General features: G+C 33.2%; 1 protein-coding gene across 2 annotated transcripts in view; it reads right to left on the minus strand.

The window, feature by feature from the left end:
* Positions 1-23,255, minus strand: part of yem (yemanuclein) — a 33,905-nt gene extending 10,650 nt beyond the window's left edge. For both annotated transcript variants that reach the window (XR_015822115.1, XM_088225230.1), the window contains exons 1-12: positions 23,005-23,255; positions 14,813-14,929; positions 11,724-11,834; positions 10,866-11,000; positions 9,182-9,340; positions 8,511-8,673; positions 7,568-7,679; positions 6,574-6,759; positions 5,791-5,958; positions 3,879-3,959; positions 1,677-1,775; positions 341-478 (exon numbers count right to left, since the gene is read on the minus strand). Coding sequence is in view for 1 of the 2 variants with exons in the window: in XM_088225230.1 (XP_088081356.1) it covers positions 341-478; positions 1,677-1,775; positions 3,879-3,959; positions 5,791-5,958; positions 6,574-6,759; positions 7,568-7,679; positions 8,511-8,673; positions 9,182-9,340; positions 10,866-11,000; positions 11,724-11,834; positions 14,813-14,929; positions 23,005-23,163 (1,628 nt within the window). In the remaining variant the exon portion in view is untranslated. The remainder of the gene's footprint in view (positions 1-340; positions 479-1,676; positions 1,776-3,878; positions 3,960-5,790; positions 5,959-6,573; positions 6,760-7,567; positions 7,680-8,510; positions 8,674-9,181; positions 9,341-10,865; positions 11,001-11,723; positions 11,835-14,812; positions 14,930-23,004) is intronic.
* Between the last annotated feature and the right edge of the window lie 1,236 nt (positions 23,256-24,491).

A 24,491-nucleotide genomic window follows, 5' to 3' on the forward strand; every position in this document is an offset into this window, starting at 1 on the left:
CAGTTTATTCTGTGTTGTTGATTTATATAAGAAAATCGATTTTTACTAGGGGGAATATTTCAATGAGAATGTATGGAAAAAAAAATGAGACGTAAATATTTCGGTGTAAAAAGCGGGAAAACGTAAAATCGAGGAAAGTAAAAACGAGGTTTTACCGTACGTACATTTAAGTGTACAAGTACTTATTTAACTACTATTTTAATGTGACAATTTATATGTAACCAATTACGTGGAAGCCTTCAGTTGAACTTTATGAAATTAATTTTATGATTTAACTGCTGTCCGTTGGCTTTCCAATAAAATAAAATGAATATTAGAAGATGGAATTGATCGATCTTACTTAGCCTGTTGCAGTAGGGTGGGCATCCTGACAAAGCCAGAAGGGAAGAGAGGAAGTACAACACTCTGCAGGTACCGAGACATTCCCTCCTCATCTTCCTCTACTCCGTGTCCCTTCACCAGCTCTAATAAGATGGCGCTGAAAAAAAAAAACATTCTTCTGTTTGAAATGCATGGGCTAAAAAAACCTAAATTGCGCATAACATTTGACAGATATTTATTTATTTGAAAATAGAAAACACACATCAAAGACATAATATTATATCATGTCTGATCTACTTTTGGACCATTAGTAAACAAAGAACTCAACAAAAAATAATAACCAGCTCTAACAAACAAAGGTAAAACCACTTTGAGTAAGAAGCATTTTTCTGTGGTAGGTCCAAGAATCTTTCATTTACTGCATCAGGTGACAAAGGGTCTGAGTCATTTACAAAAGTTAAATCTGGTATGATCACTGATTATCTTCTTCTGATCTTTTGATCACTGTGATAGAATGTGGAATAACTGGTGAAAGAACAATATGTATGTATAAATGTAAAATGTAATAGATAAGGGGGAATACAGGGTGTTCTTTAAACCCTGTCACATCCGAAACCACAATGATCAGTATGGGCAAGAAGACATTAGCATATTTAAAAAAATATTTAGAACCAAGAAAATTAAAAACACAAATGGTTGCTTACTTCTGCAGAGAAGTGAGGGGAGCGCAGCGCAGTAGCAGACTCCCCCCTCCTCGTTTCTCTTCTGCAGAAGTAAGCGACCATTTGCTTTTTTGATATTTTATTTTTTAAAATTTTATTCGTTCTAAAAAAAAATATTTAATGTGCCAATATGTCTTCTTGCTCAAACTGATCATCGTGGTTTTCAATGTGACAGGGTTTAATGAACACTCTGTATATATGTGTATGCATGTATGTTCATAAATGCATTACAAGTGCACTGAATCAACACAGATTTCCTATGGGTTGTCCATGAGAGTGTCACTATAAACTGTGTCTCTGTGCTAGCCCCTAATAAAAATAAAATTCAAATCATCATATGATTGAATGCATCACGACTTGTCAGTTTGTAGCATTCACGGAGGAAGATACAAATATGTGTTTTTAGTGGGTAATTAAAAAATGCTAATTATGAAGTTACCTATTTGTAGTAATTAACCCCCCCCCCCATCCGATAAAGTAATATGTATTTTTTAAATCCCACAAAGGCATGGCCTGTTTGTGGGTATACAAGTAAAGTTTATGAATTTTTTGTTCCTTTAATAAAAAGACAGGTATAATATTTTTGTATATATAATAAAAAAAGCTAGTTCGAGATATAAAAAAAAAACTTACCGCACTTGATCGTCCCACGGGAATCTCCGTTTAGGAAGCCGCTTTTCTGGAATTTTCTTATCATCCTCTAAAGTAGAATTTTGGAAGACAATCTGTTTACTAGAAAAAAAAATCAAGACAAGTAAGAAATCAAACAAAAAATAAAAAGTCACCAGTCATCGGATCAACTTCCAAAAAAGCAGTAATTAAGGGAATAAACTAGAAAAAAGAAGTGAACAACCAAAAACAGTAGCAAAAATAACTCGGTAATGATAGAACAAGCAATTAATTTTACACTTTTCACTATTCTGATTGATTTTTAATTAACCCAATCCCAGCGGGAACTATCTTTAGACAGTCTGAAAAATCGTGCCCCGTACGCGGCAACTGTCTTTAGACATTTTCGACTTTACAGGCTGATACTTTCATAAATACACGATAGATGGCCAAAAAGTTTGTATCGAAATATTCCTTGAACATTTGTTGATGAGTAACATCTCTGAATAACTCCTAGTATTATATTTGTTTATATTATAAAAGATTTTAATGAGAGCGGGCGAAAAAATGACCCAGCAGTTTTAAAATTCCCGCTCGGCAATGACCTCGCGCCGTATCTCGAGTGTCGTATTTCGTTATCTTTATAGAACTGTGCGTTGATCGTGTTATTGAATACCTTGTGTTACTGTTGTACTGAAAACATGTAAGAATTATATTTGTAATAATAACGACTTTAAACAAAAACTACTATATTAATTACATTAAAAACCTCATATTGTATAGTTCGTGTTTTGTTTTTCTAAAAATATACATTATTTAAAAAATAATCATAAAATCTCAATATGTCAAACCGACGAAAATGATGAGTAGACTTGTGAAGGACAGATTTTAAAGTAAGCTAAAATAGTCTTTCATTTTGAAAACGATATTCGAAATATTGTTGTTTCTATATATGCCACGAAAAACTCTGATATTAACAGACGATAAATTCACTTTTATTATTTTATATGTAGAATCCTAAAATCATAAGTATAATTATTTTTATTTTAACAATAAAAACAACATAAATATGAGTTTTGCTCCTCGCGCATCTTGAAATTTAAACCGATACGATGTTAAAAAAAAAAAAGAAACAATATTAGGACATAATATTAAATTAATTTTGTACAAACAATATTTTTGTTTGTTGAGTTATATTACAAGCAAATGCGTTCAGTATGTATAATCTTAAAACGTAAACACTAATAATTACTGTGCTCAAGTGTCTCTGCGCTGTGTTCCATCAACTTATTTATAAACATGAGTGAGTACCTATAGTATAATGCTAGTGCTCTGTTCACAAGTCGGTTGGACCGCTTTTATTTGAATGATTATTGATGTCATTTCTTTGGTCTCTTATAACTAGACGATTTAAAAATCTCATCCGTGATATTTAGCGCTTGAAAATATGCCGCCGCGTATGGGTGTCGACAAACATAATCTATGCTTAGCGGTGAAAGAGTTAAGCAATGTAGTAAAATTCGGCGATGGTAAAGGTGAAAGTGTATTTCAGTATTTGCATGTTGGTACATCAAGTCACTACAGTGAGTGTCCTGACGAAGAGCCGGTTATTTTTTATTCAGATAACAAATATAAGTATACAATATTACTACTAAATACAATTTTTATATTAATTAAATACATGTATTTACATTAACGTTTCCCATTACGTAAAAGAAAAAACAATTCTTGTGTACATAATGGGAAGTGACGTCTTACAATAGTTTTTTTTTTTTTTCAATTATAAAATTTTTAGGATAACATATAAATTACAAAAAAAAATATAAACGGTGTTTTTAATCAGTGTTACACAAAGAAGAATTAAAAATGTAACTTTTCACTTCTTTCTTAAATATTTTGTACTCCTTTTTATTTTCTTTTTTCATTTCATTAAAGAAAAATATTCCTCTGTAAGTATAATGATACGCTGTAGTTGTTTTTAATTTGGGAATTAATATATTACCACCTGTTCTAGGTCGTGTACTTACGTTTTGTGACCTAGAAACACTACTATTTATTTAGTCTTTATGTAGTTGAAGCAAACAATTCTTTTTATACAGCAATTTTATATCTAAAGCCTTACATTTTTTAATAATTGAACAGTGGGAAAAGTAGACGGTTTTTTTTAATAACTTTAAAATTAATTTTTGTATTTTTTCGACTGGCAAAATAATCACTTAAACTTACTTCATTTCCACAATCCTGTTTGATTCTGTCTTGTATGTTTCCAAGAGTGCTGGTTTCATCATTTCTATTATTCCTTTGAGTCTGAAAAAAAAGAATAACTCTATAAAGAATTCCATAATCTGAATGTACTTTCATCAGCAGAGTAATGATAAATAAACAACGACAACAAACCATCACGCTGTTTCTCCGTAGGGGTAGACAGAGAGGATAGAACGCCATATCACTCTATCTTTGCATATTGACCTCGCTTCCGCTACATTCACACATCTTCTCATGCACGCACGCCGATTATTCCTACTCTTGACATGTCCATTTTCAAGTATTTGATGGACTTGATCGTGCCATGTCTTTCTTGGTCTTCCTCGTTTTCAGCATTCATCAACATTCGCATTGTAGATCCTTTTAGCTGTTCTTTCGTTGTCCATTCGCTCTACATGTCCAAACCAACGTAGCACCCCTTTCTTGATTCTGTCGATAATGCATGTCTCAGCCTTACACAGTTTACGGATCTTGACATTTGTGCACCTATCATATATCGTTTTACCACACATTCGCCTGAGAGATCTCATTACGACAGCATTTAACCTACTTTCATCATCATTTTTCCAATTCCATACTTCACTCCCATACATTAGAGTTGGCACTAGAACTCCATTGTGAACTGCTAGTTTAGCGTCCTGCGATAAACATTTGTTTGCCAAAGTAGATTTCAGTGCACAGTTCACCCTGTACCCGGCATTCGCCCTCCTTTCAATATCTTTCTCGGTCTTTCCATCCCTAGTAAACATACTTTCCAGATACACAAATTCTTCTACCTGATTCAGAATATCTCCGTTCACGCTGATCTCACATTTAGTTGTATTTTCATCCCTTTCAAAAACCATCACTTTCGATTTATCAACATTCATAAGCAAATCGCTTTTCTTGCATACATCATAAATAAATTAAGTACATATTAAAGGTCAGACATTAGAAACATCCCATCGCATCATTCCAACCGAAACAATAGTACTGATGATTGAACTGTTAATTCTGTACAGATAATGAGGTAATTGAAATCTCAAATTGAAATTTTTAAAATCTTATGAGAAATAAATGCAGGAACTTATATAAAAACTCACAAAAATGCCTTTTCTGTCATGCTCCGTGCGCCTGTTACAGACATTTTATTATAAAATATTTTACAGGCACTAGAGGAATATTTTTTTTACACATCGTAAATATTTACCATTGGCATGTCTATCGTTTTGCTTATTTGATATTTTTTTTCTTATGGGAGCTAGGACCATCCAAAAACTCAAAAAAGGCATCCAGTTTTATCTGCTGTCTTCGGACGTACGGTATACAAATATGAGAAATGAGAGTATTATAAGCAAACTTAGAAATCTCTACCAAAAACGGAAAATAAGTTATTGATGCCAAAATAAACTATACATAAAAACCTACCTACTTAAATAATAGCGTAATTCAAAACCGTCTCTAAATCTTGCAAAAACAGATTTCAATTATACTTGACACTGCAAACTTAGCATTCTCCATTGAGTTGGTGAAGCATAATTAGACATCTCACAATTCTTTTTCCAAAGTTTTTTGCAAATATCTCGGTAACTCCTTCAATGGAGGTTTTCTTAAATTTGCTTCTAATACCCTCAAATAATTTTGAAAAACGAAAATGTACTAATCATTTAAAAAAAAAATCAAACATCAAAGAGGTACGGGAAATTTTGTTGATTTCAGTTGGCCAAAATCAGTTCTTCATGCAGTTGTCTTTTCCGCACTGTACCGGGGAGGCATCGGCGAGAGAGTGACAGAAAGACAATGTTCAAATACCTGTTTGTCAAAATTCTTATGTTACATAAGAAAAAGTAAATGACACGACAGAATGGATATGAATATTGGTGTATGGTATTACTTGTCAAGTGAGCCACGGACGGCGGTGGTACGCAGGTGTTCGTCCGCCAATCTGCGCGCTCGCTGTATGAGCCCGGGCTTGCCTCTCCTCAGGAGAGCCGCGGCGTGAGAGAACAGCGCATGGCGAACAGCGGGTACCACAGCGTTCCTCCGGCAGTGTTGTTCCATCCTGTAAATATTAGTTATATTGACAATTTTCAGAGGTGAGCAGATCATAAATACTCATCACCACAAGGTGAGACCTTCAATGTGTGTGGATTGTTGTCCTCTACCCCTCCTGCCACACTCCAACCGCTGATGCTCTTGTGGCAGCCTTGACTATTAAGACCGTAGCGAGGATCTTCCCCTCGCACTACTTCCCTCCCACAACCAATAATTTTTCACGACAAGTTTAATTGTTTCTCTTTCTGCTAAATCGAAAAGATATTGCACTCCCATTTAGAAAAATCACAACTGAAGGATTATTACAATATTTAAGAATCGGTTAACATTATACTAATTGTTATTTGGCATATTTTTTATTACTCTCATTTCTTACTTTTTCGTATGGAGTCGTATGGATTTTGTATGGAGTGAGTTTCTAGAAACCATATCTTAATTATTATATCAATTATGTTTTTATATATATTTTTTCTATTGATTTCAGTGATACTAATATTTTGTATATTTGAGTATGTATCAATCAAAATTTGTATTTTAATATTTATATCTAAATTTTTTTTTACATTGCCTTCTTTGGAATTTTATTATTTATAATTTTATTATGGCTTGACACGGGACTCACCCCAGTATGATGTCGTTGACCTCGCTGCCCGACAGCTTGCCCGTGTGCGAGGCGAAGTGAGCCTCCGCCAGCGCGCGCAGGCGGCGCGCCAGCGTGGCGGCCTCGGGGGGCAGGCCGGCGGGCAGGGGGGGCGGGGGAGGGGGCGGCGCGGAAGGCGCGCCCGCCGTTTTAGCAGGCACCGCGTCCCTAGAAACATAATCATTATGATAGATTTCAGCAAAATGTTCGTACGCGGTTTTCCCAGATTACGAATTTTCGAAAGAGCGTATTAGCACTAGAGTACTCGCGCGGACTACTGAAGTAATTAAAGGTGACATTTTTATTGATATTTTAAAGTTAAGCATCAGTTTATTCAAGGACAAATGTACCTTAAGAATCACACGCAGACGCTGAGTGTGAGTGCACGAGTATTTTAAAAAAAAACATCTTAGAGGTGCGGATCAGTGCTATGCAAGCTCCTGATGTCACTGCGACCTGTGAAGATCTATTGTGACGGGTCCCCGTGAATAGTCTTCCAAGTCCAGGTCTACTAAAGAGCCTGGCTACTGTGTGGAAGGCGAGAGTTCACATTTTGATGAAAAATAAATAAAAAGGTTAAGCATGGCTAAACCTCAGAGTAATGATTCGCTAGAGAAGCCCTTTAGCTGTTTTGCATAGAACAAAAGCGTTCCGAATTTTTTGTTTGATTTTTAGTTTAACAAATGCGTAACGGACGGTTTCGGTTTGCGCTTGCAATTTTCGACTCGAGTACCTACAGCCGGTTGTATTGCTGTAAACTGAGCTAACTTCGAATTAAAGTTTTTAAAAATTATTGGATTGCAGGTGAAGAACAGATGAATGAACAATCATAAAAGTTAAAAAGGCGATGAAATACATTAAAAAAATGCTTATATTTATAAAAGTATACCATTTTCTTTTTTTTCCCATATTACTTTCCCAAAAAATCTTATACGTACGTCATGCTTATCTAAAACTTTCACAATTTTTAATGCACCTTGAACTGTCAGAGCTGATGGGATTATCCGAGCTCGGCACTGCGGGAGTCTTGGAGCTGGAATCTGATGATCGAGAATCGGTGCTAGCTTCGATATTGTTTTCCACACCACCTTAAAAGAGAGAAGAAATCGGCTGAGGTTAAAATAATATATACAAACAAACATTAAACTTTGTTCAATATCTCGGATCTTCAGAAATCTTTGACTGCGAGTTGTGAATTAATAATATCCTGATTATTATATTTACATATAAGTTATTAATTTAAAAACACTTGGTACACTTCCACTTATTTATTTGACCAATAAGCGCTTTCACCCTCTAATGGGCATTTTCAGACTGGTGAATATTATACAGTGTAAGGATAATTTATATAAAACTAAATATTATCTTAAGTGTAGGTACATTTAAAAATACAATTCCATCAAGAATTGTCAATAAATAATTTAATAAAATAAAAAAATATCCTGATTAGTTTTTCGTTACAGTAACATTACAATATTTTTTTAAAACTATTTCAGCAGCTGGTTGTACTGTTTTTCCCACGCTGCTCTAAACTGTTATTTTAGAAACAGTTTCACAAAACTGTTTAATTTGTTTCGTACTTGATTAGAGTTGAATTGCGAACTTACAAATCTCACTTAATTCTACAAAATATGACGATTATGAGTCACAAATTCCACTACATTATGTTGAAATATTTGGTGAGTTGTAAAATCTGCTCGAATTCATACATTTGTTGTGGTGATACAATGGCTTTTGTGATTTCATGAGTAGAAAAAGCCTTAGTTTTTGACTCGATGGCTGCTCTCAGATAAAAGTCCCGAATAAGGAAATTGAGATAACTTCAAAATTTCGATTTAGAAGATACCTAGTTGTTGCAATTACCCAACGATATAGTAATTTTTTATTATTGTGATATTTGTAAGAGTCAAAGTAATTACTGTTGGCTCGAGCCTCGGCTAACAGTTCCTTGACAGTCTTCTTACTGGAGGGAGGTGGAGCTGCTTCGGTCTGCTCCGGGCTGACCAGCATCTCGTCCTGCGAGTTCTTCCTCTTCTTCCGAGGCAGTCCACTCTCACCTTCCTTAATCTTGGCAGGTTTGGTCTGTAAATACATAATAGGAAAAAATATAAATTACACTCGAAACTCGGGACCTTCGCTTTGCTAGTCCACAAAACTACCATGGGACCACAACCAAGGGTGATATTCTGAATCGTCTCTACCCCCTAGAGAGCGGTTAATTTGGGGATTTACACTTTACTTCATAAAATGGCCACACTCATGATTAAACGTCAAATGATGTATAAAACTGTTTAAAAAATGGAAGATAACTGATACGGTTTGGTCAATTCAACATAATTAAGTGTTTTGAGTAATGCAATAATGGTCTAAATAAAAATGTTCATATTTAGTTTCATGTGTTCGTATTTGTTTGGCGATTAATCAGTGTGAGGCCATAAATGAAGCAAAGTTTAGGTGCATGCAAAAATAAAAATCTCCAAATCAACCACTCTCTAGGAGATAGAGAAGATTCAGAATACCACCACTGGATCTAAATATTGCAATGAAAACATATTTGTAAATAAATATTTTTTAACATGTTAAGAATAACCTTTTTGCCATCCTCTCCTGATTTATCGGAGTCCGTGACCTGACTGCTGACCTTTCCGTTCCTGGCGTCTCCTTCCGACTGCTTCTCTCCCGTAGAAGCATCAGAGTCTTCGTCAGAGGAAGAGGACTCTTCTTCACTTTCGCTGGATGACAATGCGCGCTGAAAATATATGTAGAATTCATATTATTATAAGAATGCACAGTAAAACTATGTATGATATGTGTTTATGTATTTGTTATTTGTAACAAAAATACCTATAAATGCAAAGAAAAAATATAATAAATGAAACAAAAAAATATAATGCGAATGTTGAATTTATAATGAAAACGAGGAAGACCAAGAAAGATATGGCATGACCAAATCTGACAAATATATGGGTGTTATTTATTAATATACACGGCGCGTAATGCATTTTACCATGCAAAAAACACATAGTGTGTAGAAATAAACACTTCTTATTCTTCTTAGTTTTTTATTGGCTTTTTTCTCCCCTAACTGGGGTGTTCTAGCCAGTGTCAAGTTTGAGATATACTTTTTTAATTATTTACACATGGTTAGTACTACACATACAAGTTACTTCAAAAGTTACTAAAACAAACACTTCAAATAATATACAGCAGATAAACAAAAAAAATAATAGCATAAAAATAATACATTTACATATTATACACAGTGGTTTCATACAATTATCACGCTAAGATATTGTGTAAAAAATAAATCATTAAAGGGCATATAAAAATTTAAAAGTTATAAAAATATTTATTTTTTTTAATAAAAAAAGGACAGGTAGGTATATCTTAAATCATAGGTATATTGAAATAAAAAATACAAAATATAAGTATACCAAATTAGGGAAGAAAAAAGGTTTTGTTTCTTTTTTTTTAAAGTTATAAATAACAATCCAAAAAACATATAACACATATATACAAAAAGTAGGAAAAGGGTAAATGGAAAGCAAAATAAAAAAAATATATATTGTAAGTACGTAAGTAGCCTAACAAATGTATGTTAACCATTTGCCATCTTACAAATAATTAAATACAATTTACTAATACTAAATAAATAAAAATTGATTTATATAAACTATACTTTTATATAAAGTTTAGAAAAATAGCATTTATTGATATTATTCCCGGCCCATTCATTACCTATCATTTCTATCCTTCCCTTGACCCATTCTTATGGTACCATATCTAGATATAAAATTAGATTTGGAACATTGCATACAAAATTTGACATTAAATCACCGAGGTATAATTAGAGATGATGCTTCATAGAACGATAGTTAGAAATTATGTTCTTAAAAATTAGCGTTGTTGCGTCACATTGCAGACCAAATTCCTTATTTTATTTATTTGGTTTACAAACAATGAAAAAAATAATACATAATACACATAAATATTGAAACAATAAAAAAAAATAGACACTACTTTTTTAATACTGCTTCACATTTACAGACTACAAGTTATTACCACAAGAGCTGGTCTCAACGTGCAGTCATAACAATTTAAAAAATAGGGTAGATTTTGTTTGGAAAAATTAATATAGGCCAGCAACTTACCTTTGTTAAAAAAAAAATTAAGCATATGGGCTTTAATCTGTTCACTTGAAATAAAATAAAAACTCAAAGACAAAAGATTGAAAACAAAAGATTTTTTGATGTTTTTAGATGTTTTGTTTGTACCTTGTGGGTTTTGCGGTGGGAGAGCGGTGAAGAGTCTCCCAAGTCTCCGGTAATGTTCTTGAACTCCAGAGAGCCGCTGTTGATGTAGAAGCCCCCGCCCACTGTGTCGCACTCGGGAGGAATCATTTCATCGTACTGGAAGACGCAATCAAAACCAGTAATTGAAAGATGCTATTTCAATTTAATGAGCTTCAAATAACAAATTGATAGGGACATACTACGAGAGCCACATACTACGAATACCGATAAAAATATATGATGTGGATTTAGAATAATTAATTGTATTTTCAAAAGCAATATGGATATTGTGGAGAAATGCTTTCATATATAACTTTAAAAAAGAAATTATAAAAAAATATGTCACTAGAAAAATGCATTAATAGTTGTGATGTCAATATTTGTGACGATGTTTTAAAAAATTTTAAAAGGTCGGGAACAAATAAACATGAATTGTGACGTATTAGGGGCGTGACCAATGCAATGATTGTTTTTGCGGGAATTCAAAATACAAATTTTAAAATATGTAGCAAAAAAAAATTTTTTTTACTGGACAGTATTTAATAGACCCCTATTACTTTACCCTCACATGTAATATTGTATTATAATAAAAAAATTAATCTGAATAGACTATTGAAAAAAAGATAAATAAATTGTCAATAAAAACATTCAACAATAAATACACTCTTTTTTATATAATTATTAATTTGTCAGCCTCGAGGTCTAAAACTACCATTTTATTTATTTGATTGAATAGACTACGCATACTCATACATTCTGTAATGTTGTCATCAATTATTTTCAAATCGTTCAACAGTCGAGTTCCAAATTTCGAGTTCTTTATTAGGTGAAAATTATTACCCCATCAGTGTTATCGATGAAGGAGTCATTCTCGTCATATCCTGCTCCGATATCCGCATAGTCATCCTGTTTGGAGCGACCCTTGGAACGTCCATAAGTGCTCGAACTTCCCTATAGATGTAAATATACAACATTAACAATATAATGAATAGTAAAAAAAAAACATTAGAAATTGTATTTACCAATTAATTTTACAATAACATGTTTTTTGATTATTAAATTTGGATGGAAAATTTAAGATCTACTAAAATATGAAGAAGACGATGAAGAAGGATCGGAAATTTTACAGATAAAATCCGTGTTGAAATATTTATTTTTTAACTCTTTAAGGCTATGATGTCACATACCGATAACCATAGAACTAACTATGATTTTCATTCCCCTATGCCCAAAATTCCTAGGTCTGCAAACAAATATACCAGTCTTGATTTCTTTGATAACAAGTTGTCTTCTTTCAAATGATCACTGTATCAAATTCAATTGTAAACACCTCTCTCCCGCTTCCACTCCCACAAAGTCTACTAAATACCATTGAGTCGTTCTACTTTTTTTATAATGATTTTATATATATAAATATGTCCTTAAAAATGCCCATCGGGCGTACATATAAATAAATAACTGAGTCTACATAGAACAGAAAAAACTTGATATTTCTGATATATTTTAAAAAAATAATGAAGTTGAATTTTGCTATAACCGGCCTAAATCAGGATGTTCAATGCTTTTTAAATATTTTTTTATTTGTTAATAGACTGTTAAACTAAGCCAAAAAAAATATTATTTATTTTCATGTAATTGCAATATGATTTTTTAAGGTTTTGTAATTTTGAAATTACTCCACCTGTGACGTCACAAGTTCTCTTTGTTGAGTTCTGCTGGTTGGTAAGTTGGTTTCCCGTAAATCGGAAATCTATCATTGGTTGATTTGTTAGAACTTGCGACGTGGTTAATTTTTATTAATTTTTTGATACATTTTTGAGAAACTTCGCCATAAAATAAAATACTCTAACTCTTGAAAACTTTTTTTATATCTAATTTCCCATAGAAATGAATTTCCTCATTATACGATTATTTTTTTTAATTATGGAAAATAGGTTATTTAACAGTATACATACATTAATATATTTAATAAACGCCCAGAGGGCTCTTACAATATACAGTTCAAAGTACATTAGTAAAAGTACAAGTAGCATTGTAGAAGATAAGATAAAATAAAATCATAACTATTACACTAAACATGTAATTAATAAAAATATTAAAAAAAGAAGAAAGGGGAAATAAAGTGAAGATGAGTGAGTAGAGAAACATTAAAAAGAGGGGAATTGAGAGGATGACTATTCGATGGATAGGATAGCTGATTTGATTGTAGCAGGAGTGGTGTGGTGCAAGTCCAACAGCTCAACATAATTATTAGCAGTTCTGTGGATGCTCACTAGGGGAAGGGAGAATGGTGAGTGAAGTTTGTCCTATTGTACACGAAAGTTTATCAGGGACAGTAATGTTGGGCTATCTATTAGGGTGCATATCACTTTGTGGATAGAGTAAGGTCAGCAATTGTCCTTCTGGTGGAGAGCAATGGTAACCTCAACTCGGACATCAAAGTTTATACATGTATGTATGTTAACATTTTGTTTTTAAATATCTGTATTTCAAAATATTTCGTCTTTTGGTTAATGACTGCACATTTTTGGGCCAGTTTCATCGAATCTCAAGGGATTTTATACTATGAGGCGGGACTGTACATTACTTCACACAATTTCCTTTTTCCGGATTTAAAAAAAATACACTAGCATAAATATATTTTTTTAAATTTGCAATTAACTAAAAAAGAAATAGCCCCAAAATTGATATATTTGGTAAATGATAAAAACTCGAAAATTCTCATGGCGTTGAAAACTATATTTTAAGTACATTAGAAATCAATAATACTTAAAATCCCTTATTGTAAATCCAGACTCGAAAAAAAGACACTCATTTTTCATAGCTCCAAAACAGTTCAATGCATTTTATAAGGACAATATGATCGAGATGAATTATTTGAATTTGTTTAAATTTGAATAGCTTCTTTTTTTAATTGGAAAGCATATACTTTTATTATTAATTTTCTTATTTTTCTTGACAAAAAATGTGCTCTAATATAAGCAATAGTTTTTTATTTTTGATATCTATCATATCCTTCCTTCCGGTAGCCTTTATTTAAATTGAAAATAAAATGTATACCCACACGCAGGCCATGCCTTTGTGGGACTTTTTTTGTGTTTATGTAATAATTTTATTTGTATACCTGTTGTAAAATGCAAAGAAAAATTTATAATAAAAATATTTAAAAAACTTTTAAACTGAAGACTGAAATTGTGGTTAGTAAACCAACAACATACGATTCCCAGAAAAATATGTTGGTTTGTATTTAAAGCGCAGTCTGTAAATAATAATAAGGGACCATTGTTCCTGTTTTCTTTATTGCCCACATTCCCAACAACAATTCCACTCTTCCGAGCAAATCACCGCCAGCTGTTTGAAAGTGCAATGAATTATTTTTAACACCTGAGCGAGGCTGAGGGACATTGTTTTAGTTTTTTTTCTTCATTGAAAATAAACATTTGAGTTATAATTCTGTGTTCAAAAGAACCAGAATCCTGGGGCCGTATTACAATGAGAAGTTAACAGAGTTATTATCGATTGTCTTTAAAGTTGAATTGAATTTTCTAGCAAGTCAGAGAAAGTTCACCGACATGACCCGTTCCTAGTAGTCACTAAAAACTTTATATTAATTGTATTTTTTTCATGTTGTGTTAACCTTTTAACTGAGGAATTTCGTTTAAAGAGTGTGCTCATACAGCGAGTAATTATTTCTATAGGATTACGAGGTTTACATATGATACCCAAACAAAATAAACCATGAGAGAGTACTTTTAGAAAGGTCTCGATTTCATAAATGCTTTTTTGAATGACGAAATATTTTGTCGTACTCGGTTAACAGATAAAATTGTAAATTTTTTATATGCATATTTGTATCATGTTTATAATATTCCATAGATGTTTTCAAAAGAGAAAAAAAGCAATAATCGTAAATATTATTATTAACTTACATATTTCTGCTCAAACTGTTTGGCAATTCGCTGGACATCCTCCTCGTTGTCTGAGAATGGATCTCTTAACCCATTTGGAGTTTCGGCTTTCTTTTCCTTCTCCACCCTTCTGCGACCCTGGGAAATTTATTGACAAAATTAATATCGTAATATGCGAGCATTAAAAAAAATATATTGGCGGCCTTGTGATGGAATGGTTTGTATTTTTTTATTTTATGTTTTTTTTATTATTTAATATGTTTCATATTTAGGCAAAACAAATACATTAAAAAATACAAACAAAGTACCACATTAAAAAAGGGCCAAACTCTCATGCTTGGTGTAGGATTATATCTTGGGGTAATTACTACGGCTAGGTAAGTTCAAAATCAGCATTTTTGAGTTACCCACTAAAATAATAATATTTGGCTGATTTATACAGCACCATTTTAGTGAAAAATCACCTCAAGGGCGCTTTACAATTGTATACTTAAACTAAGCTAAAGTGAGATTTTAGTTGGGCTCTGAACTGACTGCAAGCCTTATCCCCCAATTAAAAAGCGGCTGTTAGTTTTGATTAATTAATTATTTTAATTTTATGTATGTATCTTTGATATATATATATATATATATTTATGTTTTTTTTTTAGTACAAAATTTTGAACAGCTCTTCATTTGACCAGTCTGTTTTTGGTTGGCTGGAAGAAATTGCTTTTAGTAAGAAGTCCACCAAAGTACGTATTTGTTGTACTTGAAGTTTCAAATAAATAAATAAACAATAGGGTATTTTTTTTGTTATTTTGGTAAATTATACCTCAAAACACAACTCAAAACTAACATATATCCAAGTGTTTATTTAAACATTACTGTGATTTTTCATATGGAGATATTTTTTAACTGTTTTAGACAAATCGGGTTTATAATTGCTACGTGCTACTCTCAATACGCCATCAAGGTGAGAATTTGTTAGTCGAATCCTGTATATTTTTTCGCACCGATTATTTCGGAATGTGATAATAAACATAGATACGTTGATGCGAACACCATGAGCAGCAGGAAGGCACATTATTGTGCAATCTTGTATGTTTCGGGGATTAATTTCATTAATAGTAATTGTGTTTCAGGCCGCATGTAAAAGTTTGGCGGGTCACGGGTTGAGAATGGCTGAGCTGGATGATCAGTCTTACCCTGCAAATGCATATTTCTGTGGGCATCATCATCATCCCCTTATCCGCACTCGATGGTGCACAGGGCACTGCATTGAAACACTAAATGCAGCGTACCTTGATCATCTCGTCGTGATTGTAGAACAACGACTTATGTGATTTTCTTTAACTTTATATGAGAGGAGTAAGAATTTTTTTTGTCACTTTATGTCACAACTCTATAAGTACAAAAGTATATCCTTTGATATTCGTTATAAGCAGGCAGCCTTTGCAGGGGTGCAATTATGATTCTTCTCTCCCCTAGAGAGTTATTAATTTGAAGATTTTTATTTTTATAATGCGACATCACTTCGCTTTATATAATGGCCACACTGATGATTAAACGTCAAAAAATATGAACACTAGAAATCAAACATGATGCTTTTCATTCAGAACATTCTTGTGACCTTGTGCATTACCCAAAACACTCAATTAGGTTGAATTGACCAAACCGTATTAGTTTTATTTCCATTTTTGAAGCAGTTTCAAACACCATTTGACGTTTTGAATTCTTTATTGCACCCCTATATCTTGTGCACTGCTTTTTGTCTGCATTCTTCTTCCTTGTAAAATGCATCCAAACGCTTTTTGAACTGGTTAATTGAAATGGAATGGACAACAAGGCTTAGAAATTTATTCCAGTCTGAAACTACCCTGTTGGAAAGGAAGTTTTTCTTAGGATTGAGGTGGAATTGAGGACAGAGCTTCCAGTTATGACCCTGTAAATTTGTGTTGGGATTTAGTTGAAACATCTCATGCAGGGGGCAGTCATAGTCCCCTCTCTTCTGTCGTTCTTTAATTTTTTTTAAAGCAATAACCCGCTAAACCTCTATATAGAGGCTTGTCAGCAGGTAGGAAAGAGGGGATATGGAAGGAGGTAATGAAATATCTACAACACCCAGACCAATGAGAAAAAATATTTCTAGGATTTTTTTTTCTTGCAACTGGAGGGAATCGAACCCGCGACACCTGTTTCACAGTTTGCCGTCTAACCAACTGCGCCACTAGTGCTTTAATCCACCGTGGTAGGGCATCTCTGTCCCCAATGAACGTGTAAATATATAAAATTAAAAATGCATTTAGTATATAAATACACGCTAATAATGCATTCATAATACCAGTCCAGGACTCCATTGGCAAATTCTCCCTCGTGCAACAAACATTTATTTGCCAAGGTTGAATAATAATCGTCCATAATTATTTTTATATTTAACAGGATGAGAAGTACTGTTTTTGCAAGTAATCATCTTAAAGATAAGCTTGTTTATTTGCACATTAAGAATGTTTGAAAATTATCAAAAAGCCACAGAGTCAATAATGTAATCAATTAGTGAAAAAAATATTTGAGTTCAAGGACGCATATTTATTGGTTTTATGAGTTTTACAGTTAAAATATAAATGCAGTCAACTGCAAGATACAACCGGTGATTGCTTCATTGTAATATGGAGGAAAGATTATGCAATTATTTTTAGAAAGTACCTGTTTACCTCTAACTTACATTATATATATATATATATATATATACATACAATGTATAAATGTTTAGTGTCTAGGTAGGAGTAGTATGGAAACGTTAATACTATGCACAGTACTAAGATGATGACTTGTTACTGATTTGATTATTTTGTATGTTAACCCCTTTGAACCCACGGGGTCGATCATAAGCCTCAATTAAAAAAATATTTTTATTTAGTGTAGATAATGTATATTTGTACATTAGCAGGCTTATTGCCAAATGAAAATTTCTTCCAACCAATCGATTATTCAGTGTTATTTATTTAATCAAATAAATATAAAACAACTTTGTTTTTTTTTTTTTTTTTAACCACTTATTTTTTATATTTTCTAGCGTATTTTTAAAATATTTTTTACACTAGAATATGTAGTGCGTAAAACTGATCATGTAACAAAAGTTATCAAGATATACTGGGGTTGATGTACCAATGAAGTGCCGTTGGATGCAGAAAGGGAATGATGATGGTGCATATAATTATTGTTTTATTATTTATGAATTTAAATTTGAGGACATAAAATTAAGACAAAAACAGTTCAGGCACTATAGGACGGGTGCGCGTGAGTTGATTTGAGGTTAAATGAGAAAGATGGATTGCAATTTAAGTTATTTATTAATTAGTTTCACATGAGTTACATCCTATTATCTTGTACATAAGAATTTTCAATAGCGAGCACTAGCGGAGAGCTGTAAGCAGGCGACACGAGATGCCAAGATGAAATGTAGTGAGTTCTTCCGATGCACAGCGATTAATATCTCATCCGGGCTGACGTTGCAGCGGACTACGCATTGCGGGCCAAAGCGGAGTTCGGACCTGCTAACCTCACGGCTGTTGGTGTTGCTCGCCACAGCACGATTACAAACGCTATCTTTATCAGAACATATTGAGACGATTTTTGTTTATTTATTATATTGAATTATTTGTTTATTATATACGCCCAGGGGGCTTTAAACATGATAGGTATAAAATTGAAATTCAAGCGTTTCATGTTACAACAAGAGAATATGTAGGTCTAAGAAATGAGGAGCCACAGATCCGTATATTAACTCCATGTATATGAATAATTTAGTTTTAAGTGAATTCTTGTTTTTTGTTCTTTCTATACATTAATCCCAAGAACAGTGAATCAAACCGTATTTTAATATTATTTTTTTAATGTAAAAATTTGCCCAACGCATAAAACAATATTTAATCCAATCATAAGGGCACTTCAAAACATATTATATTTCAGTATGTCTCAAAAGTTATATGCATGGAGTTAATACACTTTTTTCAAGTATCGAATTATATTACGTTTTAAAGATATATATATATACAGGTGTTCTTTAAACCCTGTCACATCCGAAACAACGATGATCAGTATGGGCAAGAAGACATATTTGCATATTTAAAAAAATATTATAATGAAGAATTTTTTTTAAAATAAAATAATAAAAAACAAATAGTTGCTGACTTCTGCCGGGGAGAAGCGAGGGGGGCTTAGCCGCGTGGTTGACAGTGTATCAGACTCCCCCTCCCCCCTCCTCGTTTCTCACCTGCCGAAGTAAGCAACCAGTTGTTTTATTCGATATTTTTTTTTTGGAAATTTTATTTGTTCTAAAAAATTATTTTAATGTGCCAATATGTCTTCTTGCTCATGCTGATCATCGTGGTTTCGGATGTGACAGGGTTTAAAGAACACCCTGTATAATAAACAAAGATACTCACAATTTGAGTTTTAGGAAAAAAAATGAAGTTTACAGTAGGTATTATTTGAGGGTAGGTAACAAAAAGTCAAAGTGATTTTTACAGCATTCGGATAATGTAAGTTATTTTGACTTTGTGGCCGTAAGAAATTTAAATGTAAAAACTGATAATGGAAAACGAAACACATCAATTTCTCCATTTTCCTTTTTTCCGAGCCGGTGTAGTCTGGCGATTGGAGAATTAATAATTCTGTCTACCTGATAAAACGTCGATATTTATGTACAAAAATGTGTATATTTGTAGTAAAATTTTAATTATCTTCGTTGGTAACATTTTATTAAGTATGTTTAGAAGAAAAAAAATGAACACATATTATATTTTTCATTTAGAAATCTTAATTTTATTTTACTCAAACCACTGTAATATGGGCCCAGGGTTAAATTATATCACCAATTCGATTAATATACTTGATAATCTACACACGGAAATTGTACACCAAAGAAATTACGATCATTGATAAATGAATGAGAATGGTTTCGTATTTCATTATTCACAACGGCTGCACAGTGGTGAAAGAGGTAACAAGCAAAATTTAGAACAAGAACAAAAAAGGAAAATAGTTTATTTGAACTAAAAACAACACAATACTTTTAATAAAATGTTCCTTTTTATATATATGGAATGATTTTTTTGTTTACAAAAAATATGAGAATTGCGTAGCTGAAGATTTAAAAAAAGTATTTTTTGAATATGTGTTAAAATTTAAAAAAACGCTAACATAATACGAACATTTGAAGGAAAATTTCGTGTTATAAAAATGTCAATACTTATTTTTTTAAACAATATTTTGAGTCTGTCCAAATGCTTATAGACAAATATTGGATTTCGCCCCCTGGGAAGTTATTAAGATTAACATAATATTGTTATATAGAGATGGAGAACATTTTAGAGATGGAGAACATTTTAGAGAAGGAAATATGGAAGTCTAGGCATTTACAGAGCTTATGACCTGTCATTAAAAAATACCCGATATATTTTTTATTATTATATTACTATACACTGAGGACATTCAGTGGTTCTTTTATACTTTTTTTGTTTTGTTAAGAGACTATCAAAGTAGGCAAATTAAAAAAAAAACCTACTTATCGTATTATTAGCGCTGTGAATTTTGATTGACGTCACGGGCGGAGTAATTTCAAAATTACAAAACATTAAAAATCATAGCGATTTATTTGGATGAAAACCTCATCTTTGCGAACGCTTGTAACTCCTCGGAAACCGACCATGCGTAATCTTGGTTTGAATTGGACACGAGTTAAACAAAATCATACAAAGTATGCATTAGAATAATGACTGCGGTACAGAAGGTCAACGGCCTGGCAAATGAACTGATTTTCAGACATTTATTACAGACTCCGTGACTTGAACCGCCGGATAACCGTGTCCAAATTGCGTGCCGATAACCGACAGTTAGCGGTTAACATCCCGTTTACCTAAACGAAAAAATACGGACGATCAGACAAAAATATTGAAAATTATTTACGTGGCAGAAATGGTAAAGTTACAGTAGCTAAATTTTCCATGGCCAATAAAACTTTTAACAGTTAAAAAGAGACTTAATATAGATATATACAATTTAATTAGCTTCACGAGCATTGAAAACCTAATAAATTATGGCGGAGGACATTCACACAATGCATTCAGTCCGACATCTCGAGAAAGAAACATTCCAAATATAAACGCCATTATATGAAAAAATAACCACAAAATACATCGGCCATCATGGACAAACGTCCAAGAGATTTGCTCCTTTTTATGCGCGGGAAAACTAAGTCACAAATTCGGTGCATAGACGAACCGGAATGTTGCAAAAGGGCGCAATTGCAAAAACGCGGGAAATGCTTCAGCTCTGCTCTAGACGGCCGAAAATGCATGGAAAACCCGATAAGACATTGAACTTGGCGGTAAAAGTGATTGTGTAACATGAGATGGGTGCGCAGGACTTTTGCGCAGCCCCCCTCTAATCCCGCAGATCATTCATTTAAAATTCGAAATCGAAAGAAAATATGTAATTGTCATAATTTAAAATAAAACATTAGAACCAAGTACCTAAATAAACATAAAATTTGTTACCAAATAAAGTGTGTTAATGACGGAATGTTATATTATGAACTTATAAAAATAATCACAAAATATTTTGTTTCGAGTAGATAGGCAATAGGTATCTGGTAGAAAAAAAAAACCTTTAAAATAAAATTATATTTACAAATAATACTGTTTTGTGAACTATGTATTTCTAATTAAAAAAAACTTTCTTTTTTTTTAAAGATTAGTTTATTAGAGGTTTAGTAATTAATATTCGATTTAATGAAACGTCTAAAATTTATTACCCGTTTGTTTTGTAATTTTTAAGTAAATTTCAAAACTAATTTGTGATAAGATTCCATTTAATTTCAAAGTTATATACGCGATGAATAAAAAACAAACTAGCGTACAATTTCATCAGCGCATAATTCAAAGTTCGCTATTTACATAATAACAAACGCGGCGCGCTACTAGACATCAATTTATAGTATCCAACTGTACAAAAATAATAGCTCTGCCCCACCCGACAAGTACTTGTTTCCTACAACTATGGCTGAGCGCGAATCGTGGCGACAAAATCGAGGAAAATGCATTCAAGCTCCCAAATCTTGTCTGTAAATTGTCGGCACACGATAAGAACACCCCCCTGCCGATCCGCCCACTCACTGACCCGAAAGTGCAGCGTCGGCGGAAAAGCCGATAAAATAAAACTAATCTCGACTGTCTTTAATTAGATTCTAAGATCAATTTCTAATTTCAATTCAATTCGCCCTACAAAAAGTAGGCCGGTAAGCGCAAAATGCACCGACGTGTGTAGCGGTACATAATACGAACGCGCACACACCAAATTCCTCGTGTGACAGCTGTCATCGACAAATACATATTAATCATAATGTAATTAAGTAATCCTAGCTGAAGTACACGAAGTAAGCGATCGCTCCCAGAGTGAATATTAATCTGATTAGCGCAAATAATGAAATCCCGCCAATCATTCAGACCGCTCGCCCCCGAGTTGTACAGATATTATCATACGACACTATGCGAGTTGTGTATATCTTCGTTCCATACATAATACAACAGCTGGTACAACAATGCCGAGTGCCGACGTTGTAAAGGCGGGCAGGATTTATTTGAGCAAATAGGATAAGAAAATATTAATTGTATTCTGGCGAGCGATCAGCGGAGCGGGCGGCGGGTACATGACATAGGTGTACGTGCGGGAAGCGATCCACGCTAGGGCCGGCGCCGAGCTTGGCCTAGGTCGGGGTGTTCTCCCGCACAGTACGCGGATGAGATCGATCTCGCCGTAAAAGGGAATATCGAGACACGTCCATCAATCACGCGACCATCCTCTCCGCGGAACCCGAGAAGCTGTCATCGCTCCGAATCCGATAGTCGCACCTGTCAACTATCCGACACCTCTGCATACTCGGCTTAGAGCGAAAACTGAATTTATCCGCTGCAAACATGGCGACCGCTCGCTATAATCCTTCTAGTACCTAATTACCGCGAAATAAAATTCCTTCGATCGGTGACATGCCCTAAAAGTGAAATTTCTCCGAAGGGCTGCCATCGCAATGTCGCTGATTCTAAAATTCACCCTGGAACCCGCGATTTAGAAATGACAACGGTGACAATACCGCAATTAACTTCGGACATTATTAAAGAACGAAAAATTCACATCTCTCGCACAAATCGTGACCATTTTCTGTGATAACTTACCTCTTCAGCTCTGACTAGTTCCTTATAGTTGAATTCGGGGCATTCTTTTTCGTTAGGCTCGAACAAATCTAACGAAATTCTAATTGTTTTTATCACTTTTTGTTTTGTCTTCTTCGAGCCATCCACTGTTATTAGATTAGCACGTTTTTGATCAGACATTATACACAATTTTAACCGGCAAATAAGATTTTGACACACAACAACACGGTCCACATTTTCAAACCGTCCAGCACATTTCTTCCATATTGAAATTTATTGTTTGGGTTGCGCGCGCATCGCGTAACATATTGAAATAAGTATATTGTGTAATGTAATATATTTTGCACAGATGTCACTCTTTCTTAACATTTGATATTATTTTTGAACATCACTATAAAATTAAAAGATCGTTCCTCCACAGATGGCGCTAACAAAACAGTTTGACTTTTTGTCGGAATATTTTTCCTATAAAAGATTGTTTGAAAAATATTTTTCGTCTGGGTTGAGAGTTGAAATTTGAAATATCTATAAAAATCCCTACGTCCTCATCGAAATTTCGGTCTCTAGATGTAATCGTAAGGGAGTTAAATTCCAAAAATGACTTTAAAAGTATTACTAATTGTCTATTTATTCAATAAATAGGGATTGTATTTACAAATGAAACGATATTATACCTGTTTTGTTTTTCTGCAGTTACAGTGTAATTAAAGCATTTTCACATCACAAACGACGACATTTTTACACGGAGTTTCAGGGCCAGACCGCGAAACTTCAGAGGAACATTCTTCATAGTAAACTTCTTAAAAAAATCCTAACAATTATTTTTCAAAAACACATTTTTTTTAAATTTGAAAAAAGAGTAAATCTTTAGTTTTCAGACAAGCTCCCTTCCACAGTTATTAAGGTTTACTTCCTTTATATATTTTACTGTAAGTTTCTCTTTTCTGTTAAATAGGCGCTATCAGGTTTTGCTGAGGTTTTTTCAGTTAGTGCCTATTTAAATTTTGGTTGGAATTTTGTTAGTTTAGTTATAGATGTTCATTACTTGAAGTCTACAAAAACCTAGAAATAACGTTGATTCTAAATTTATGTTTAATTTACTAAATGACTTAGTTGATGTACCATCGTTACTGGAACAAGTGGCGTTTAATGTTCCGATCCACCAGTTGCGAAATAATAATGTACTGTTTCTTGATCAGCACAGTACGAATTTTGGCTTGCATGCACCAATGTCCCGATTGTGTCGCATTGTAAACTCGAGACAAGATCTGGACTTCATTGGTGTAAGTCTTTCTAGATTTAAATAATCACTAAGATAGACCAGATCTTGTCTTGAGGAAGTAATTATTATATTTTTTTTTATCCTAGCTTTAATATTCTTTTATTTCAATTGTATCTGTATATATAAAAAAGAAATGTATTTGGGTACCATTGTTAAACGGACTGAATATGTCCGTAAATAAATAAATCATCAACATCGTTGATGATTTGCTTAACATATAGTTTAT

Source organism: Micrasema longulum, unplaced genomic scaffold (genome assembly GCF_059751315.1).
Source record: "Micrasema longulum isolate JH-2025_06_02 unplaced genomic scaffold, ASM5975131v1 h1tg000340l, whole genome shotgun sequence".
NCBI classification, from domain to species: Eukaryota; Metazoa; Arthropoda; class Insecta; order Trichoptera; family Brachycentridae; genus Micrasema; species Micrasema longulum.